Source organism: Vollenhovia emeryi, unplaced genomic scaffold, assembly GCF_000949405.1.
Source record: "Vollenhovia emeryi isolate VEMERY1.0 unplaced genomic scaffold, V.emery_V1.0 DF939200.1, whole genome shotgun sequence".
Taxonomy (NCBI): Eukaryota; Metazoa; Arthropoda; class Insecta; order Hymenoptera; family Formicidae; genus Vollenhovia; species Vollenhovia emeryi.
Window position 1 is genome coordinate 1 of NW_011967166.1, and position 6,371 is coordinate 6,371.

Consider the following 6,371-nt stretch of genomic DNA (forward strand, 5'->3'; position numbering starts at 1 on the left):
CACAACCCCTCGGTCCAGACGTCCTGAAATGGCGTGACAAGCAATTCTTATGTCTTAATATCATTCAGTATCATAGATAGGAAATGAATGAAATTTTGAATCCGGCTAACTTTTATTTAATAAATATTTAATAAAAATTATCTGTATCACTCACAAACCTTTTTAATTGCACTACAAACGTCTTCATACGTAATACCAACGATTCCATATAAAAACTTTATCTAATTTATCTATTGGCGCTAAGTATACGGTGGAAAAATAATTAATTAATTACAAACAAACGAACGACTCGCAAACCTTTCTAATTGCACTACAAACGTCTACATACGAAATACAAACGATTGCATATAGGAGTTATTTAAAAATACGTTCAGTCGGCGTCAAGCATGAGCGAATCTGTGCGACGCGTTACCGCTCGACGTTCCCATGAGAAGGTACCTTTATATTATTGGAGAGATCTCTTTGCATCGGTATTTATATTTATTGCAACATCAACTCACGCTATTTGGATAATTATTTATTACTTATGCAATCACGCTTGTTATAATGTTGCGAAATTTGTTTAATTTTTTTTTTCGTCGTTTATCAAATTGTTTTATTTTCATAAATAGTCTTAACCTCTAATCGTAACGTGTCAACATGGAGACCTCGGATTTGGACGATTTGAGCACGGAGATTCAAGTTGATAAAAACGAGCTTGATGGAGAGAATGTACGAGATTCGCGAGAAGAAATCGACGACAGTCCGCACGGTGATGAGGAGCAACGAGAGAAATTGATACGGCTGCCCCTAGGAAGAATAAAAACCATTATCAAAATGGACCCAGAAGTCAATTTAATTAATCAAGAGGCTGCGTTTCTGGTGACAAAATCAGTGGTATAATAGCAATAATATGAAATAGTTGACTACGATGCGCTTGATAGCGCGGTGAAATAATAAACTGTCTTTCAACAGGAATTTTTTATTGAGTCGCTTGCAAAGGAAGCTTACAAGTATACCGCACAAGCAAAGAAGAAAACTGTTCAAAAGCGTGATGTAGAAAACGCCATTGATAACGTGGATGCACTTGTATTTTTGGAAGGTATGCTCGATTAATCGTATAACGTCAACGATGTCTATTATTATAGAATTGAAGAAATTAAATAGAGATATCTTTAGGTATTACTTAGGTACAATAATAAAGATAGTACTGATATTTTTGTATCTACGAGCATTGAATATTGTCAATGGCCAAGATTTTCGATATTGTATATAAATAATATTTTTATGCAATATAATAAATGGAAAATTTTTACAAATTGCTCTTTCATCTGCCAACGTAAGAATTGATTTATCCGTTGAAGTTTTAAATAAAAAGTCCAATTATATTCGAACCAAGGTGGCTGGGTCGAACGATCGAAGTAGACAGATAATCAGAGTTGTATTTTATTTTGTAAACAAATATATTTTAAATCGAAATTTTATTTATATATAAACAACACTGTTTTTCTTAAATTCTTCATCGAATACTCGAAAAGTATGTGTCGAGTGAATATGCCACATTACACACGAAAGCGTCAAACTGATTAGACTGACATTAATTGAAAAGAAATAATGTTTAATAGCGAGGTCAGTTAATCCGGATGGACAGATAATTCACACTCTACTGTATCAATCTTCCCCCCCCCCCCCCCCAAGTCTTACAAGTGAATAGTGAAACGTACTCTGCAAAGCGATAAATGTGCATTTTTTGTACGTGTAAGAAGAAAGAAAAGTAACTCGGTTTGAAATTTATTTATTATGTTTTTCATTGGTACACAACAGATTGTTTCATTTATGTGTTTGCGACGCTCTGTGAAAGGAAAGTTACATAGTAAATGACTTATATATTAAAATTCATAAGGTATTTGCAGTTGAACAATTACGATTTGTATTATGGACACCTTCGTTCTTAATTTGTTTTCTAATCGAATTAATCTTTATAAAATGAATGTTTTCTCCTATAGTATACTATTTTACATTTCGCTATTTAACTATACATATGCGAAATGAGAAAAGCGCGAGATGAAAGCAATGATCTTTACTGTTTGCGCGTATCTTAATTATTCAAACAAGGGCGGAAACTTGAAAAACAAGTTGAAAATAAAATTTTCTTCATTCCCGCGATTGAATTGAGAACGCGAATGCTCGATTATTCATTGCTTTTTAATCTTTCTATCTTTACTACACTATGAAGCACTTGTCGAAATGAAATTTTCAGTCCGCGCTAATGTTTCTGAATATTTTTGAATTTCTATACGCTGCAGCTGATTGCATCTGTAACATTGCATATATATGCACATGTTCCAATCTTCCTTTCTAGAGTCTTTCACAGTATAGCTGTATATGTAAAAATTTTTTTAAGAAGATGAGAATTAGGATGCTAGTAGGATCATTTGAAGAAACTAAACTATTTCATATAGCAGAGTATATCATCAGAAATGTTTCTAATATAAATATATATGTATGTGTATAACTTATACAAGTAACAAAAATAAAAGAAAAATCAGTCTTCTTCATATTTGCCAATTCTATATTTAAGCTACGAGTGATAGTTGTTTAGAAACTACTTGTATTGATGTATTTCAATTACGAGGTTAATATTAAAAAAAAAAGACGAAATGAGATAAAATTTGTCGGTTTTATAATGTGTAATCTGATATCCTTACTCTTTTTCATTCTGGAAGAACACAATGTTACATCATATAAATTGTCTAAATGCGTATATAAAAATTTTTATGTTCAATCTAGAGTTTTGCGACGCATACAATACTTGGTTTCTAGGATCATTATTTGGCATCTCTATGTATATATATATATATATTATTTTGGAGAGTCAACATATTTTTATGCTTTCAAATCTGCAAAATGTCACGCTTGCCGAATCAAATTGTCAAATTGTCGCTATTGCCCTCCCATCTAGTTGCTCAACGTGCCTATTTAGTCGATACGATGTTTAGTACACGTACATTTGTCGTGAACACAATTTCTCATAATCTCATATTGCGTATCAGTCAGATGTTAGCATGATTTCATGAATATTCGTAACACGTATATGCTAAGGTTAATTGTTTAAGGATAATGTAAATTTAAGATTGCGTATAATATGTATATGCGTTCTATAACTATGTAATGCGCGCACTTGGTAATTATACAACGACGATGTCAAACGGTTGTTCATCTTCTACTTCTTACGCTTAGTTTTGCGTCGTCTGCTATCACCTCTGAAAGAATTTTGATCCCCCGATGTATTAACGCCAGCAGATTTGCTATGGTTGTAGAGATTGTTTAGAAAATCCTCGAAATCCGCTTCGCTGTTTAATGAAGAGAGAAAAGGAACGTTTAGAGAGTTTAGTGATGACAAGAGATGCGCGTTAGTTTAAAAGATACCTCGTATTGGGATCTATCTGTTGCCGTTTTTTACCGCTACTGGACGTTTGAGACGGTAGTCTTTGCCCCAAGACGATTCTATATTGGACACTATGAGTATTTGCTCTAAGATGTTTGAGATTCCCAGCTTGGCAAGCCGCCCAGTCAGTCACATCGTACACCGCTCCTTCCATGCATGCGTAATAGTGCCATAGGAAACCCATTAAACGAGACTCTGCCCAGATATCGCCCTATCCTCACGCGGGCAATTAAAATGATTAATTCGAGGGAGGTGATACTTGCGATAATATAAATTCGATACTTGCTTCTTTCGCGCTGTGACGTATTTTGCATTGGTTGCAAAATCGCGCGGCGTAACAAGGACGCTGCGTAGGAATACGTTTGTGTCTCAAGCCGCAGTTTGTACATCGTATCGTATTTGCTGCCTGTTCCATCTTTCGATGAAGTTGCGACAGCAAGTCGCTGAGTTCGCCCCAAGCCGCTTCGACCTGCCTAGTCTGATCGAAGGCTTGTCTACGTTCCTAAAATGATGGACGTATAACTAAATTGAGATGGAATGGTGTAATGTTAAAAAGTCATCATTGTTGTTTACGTTACTGTTACGAGAAAATAGCGAGAGTGAACGGATGCTTTATTACCGGTTCCCCAATGATATCGAAGGCATGTACCAATATTTTGAATGCTTCCTCTGCTCCTGGCTGATTATTTTTATCCGGATGCACTAGAAAGGCTTGCCTCTTGTAATATTTCTTAATATCGTCGTCCGAGCACGTTGGCGTAACACCGAGTATGCTGTAGGGATCCTTTCCCTTGCACGCTAATAATCTCTTCATGGCTTCTTCGCCGGTGCTGGGTAAGGCGATATTAGCTTCTAGCCCGCCGTGTATCCAGTTGCCGCTCTCTTCTCTGTCCTCGTTCTTCTTGGTATTATTAACCTTTCGCCAGAAGGCAAATTTACTACTACCGAGCCAATTATCCAATTGTCTACCAATAGCGTTAAAGATACGAATTTTACAAAATGTCACAGCCACGTACGTCCACCAACACTTTAAGTAAAGTATGGTGTGGTACCAAGCGCATTTGCCACTGAAACAGAAGATTAAGGAGATGATTGCTTGTCTGCCGGTATATCTGGTATATCTCGACGCGCCAATACTCACAGCTGAATAACCAGGTTGGCGCTCATGCTAACCACATCGGAAATAAGATGTAGTAACCAGTAAAAGACTTTCAATACAATTTTGCTCCAACGAGTCGCGTACTTGTTCAAGTTCTTGTACAAATCTTTAATAGAAGATTCTCTACTCTCTCTCTTTCGATTTCTCGGCCCCTTCTTAATCTGCTGTTGAGCCTTCTCGGTCTGAAAGCGCTTAGGATTCTTCTCCTTGAGAGGAGCCTTTTTATCCTCTTTGGCGACTTTATTAATAACTTGTTGATTCTTCTCCATTTTGTCAGACGAAACTGTCTGACTGGACGTATTGATTGTATTCAAGTTGTTATTGATCTGTATCGGACGTTTCGGGATATTCCCCGCAGCTTTCGGATTAATGTTTTGTACCTTGGTATTGTTGAGAGTCTCGTTCTTCTCCGCTTTCTTAGACGACCTCTTGTCAGACTTCTTCCTTTCGGAATAAAATTGATCGGTTCTATCGAAAGCGTTGATCTGACGAGAATCTGACGAGGCGGACTGTGAGCCAAGGTTGTCGAGCGACACCCAACGTCTCGGAAGATTGGAAGAATTCCTTTCGAAAACCTTTCGAGGAATTTGCATCTTGGGCGAGTTGTGATCGTCGCTACCAGACGAGTTCTGTCTCCTCAAGAGCGTCGGCTTGCTCTTAGTCTTGACATTCTTATTGGAGGCTTTCTTGCCCGCCTGCGCCTCCACTTTCGGCTTGACGGGCTGGACCGTCAACGGAGAGGGCGGAGTCGGCGCAGACTTGGTTAAAACGTCCGAGTAAGAAGGTCGCATAGGTTTCACTTCGGCGACCATCCTCGGTTTCTTGTGTTGCGTCGACGAGTCATTTCTAGGAGGTAAATCCTCGCTCTCTCTTACCTCTCGTACAGCTTGGGGTACAGGCGTGATATTGGGAGAGCCGCCAAACGGACTGTAAGTACCAGATTGGTTGGGCACCCAATTTTCAAAGAGATTATCAAGCAGCTGCTTCCCATTCAAGTTTGGACTTGGCAGCTCGGACGACGGTACATGTTGATCCGTCGACACATTGAAGAGTCCATACTGCTGACTGATATTTTGATTAGAGTAAGACGTCACGTTTGAAAGATGACACAATTGAGACTGGTCCATAATTTGAGGGGGACTTGCACAAAAAAGATTAACATATTTCACGTCGATGGCACCAATTAAATCGGCATTCTTGATAATGCCCAGACGATTGACCGTAGTCTGTGGCGGAAAGTACATTGAATCGGTGGGACGATCGTAGCTGGGCATATCTTGCACGTACAGAGACGTCGGTGCCATCGGTTGTATTCCGGAATTGGAGTGCGTGGATTGCCCGGCGACTTGATGCCTAACTTGTCCAGGTACGTAATCTCCCCAGTTGCGAGAGGTGGTCTGTTGCGGAGCAAACTGTACGTAACGGCCGTTGGAACCTTCGGGAACGTCTGGAGGTATAACTTCCATAATCTTGTCCAAAGACATGAAACCAGGGGGGGTTTGTTGTTGTTCTGCCATGTTGATTTACCTCTCTGGAGAGAAAGCGAAACGAATACGTTACCGTAGATGTTATTATACACGTCGCAACTCGCTCAGAGGTACGGTGGATACAACGTTGGCCGAAACGTTTATTAAAAATGTCTACTACGATATACTCACACAACCATAGGTTTATGTCGAGAGCGTTAAAAAATATCCACTAATGTGCAAGATATTATACAGCTGCTTCGCACAGATAAATTCGTATTAGATAATCATTGGCGCGAGAGAGAGAGAGAGAGAGAGA

The 6,371-nt window shown here is 38.7% G+C and overlaps 2 protein-coding genes across 5 annotated transcripts in view; one reads left to right on the forward strand and one right to left on the reverse strand.

Annotated features, from left to right (window-relative positions):
* Positions 1-309: 309 nt before the first annotated feature.
* On the forward strand, positions 310-3,188 carry LOC105561770 (DNA polymerase epsilon subunit 4). Of its 2 annotated transcripts, none has more exons than XM_012012068.1 (3): positions 310-470; positions 612-861; positions 955-3,188. In XM_012012068.1, the coding sequence occupies exons 2-3, from the start codon at positions 640-642 to the stop codon at positions 1,093-1,095; spliced, it is 363 nt and encodes a 120-aa protein (XP_011867458.1). In that variant the 5' UTR covers positions 310-470; positions 612-639; the 3' UTR covers positions 1,096-3,188. The 2 variants fall into 2 exon arrangements, with proteins under 2 accessions (XP_011867458.1, XP_011867457.1); XM_012012067.1 differs by having other exon boundaries at positions 375-470; positions 612-876.
* Positions 2,653-6,371, reverse strand: part of LOC105561769 (dnaJ homolog dnj-5) — a 4,905-nt gene continuing 1,186 nt past the window's right edge. Inside the window, exons 1-6 of one of the 3 annotated variants that reach the window (XM_012012065.1) lie at positions 6,245-6,365; positions 4,569-6,117; positions 4,047-4,494; positions 3,714-3,929; positions 3,409-3,638; positions 2,653-3,332 (exon numbers count right to left, since the gene is read on the reverse strand). In XM_012012065.1, coding sequence (XP_011867455.1) covers positions 3,203-3,332; positions 3,409-3,638; positions 3,714-3,929; positions 4,047-4,494; positions 4,569-6,103 — 2,559 coding nt within the window. In that variant the 5' untranslated portion in view covers positions 6,104-6,117; positions 6,245-6,365 and the 3' untranslated portion in view covers positions 2,653-3,202. Of the gene's footprint in view, positions 3,333-3,408; positions 3,639-3,713; positions 3,930-4,046; positions 4,495-4,568; positions 6,118-6,244; positions 6,366-6,371 lie in introns of those variants that run through there. The other 2 variants (XM_012012066.1, XM_012012064.1) reach the window with 2 other exon arrangements.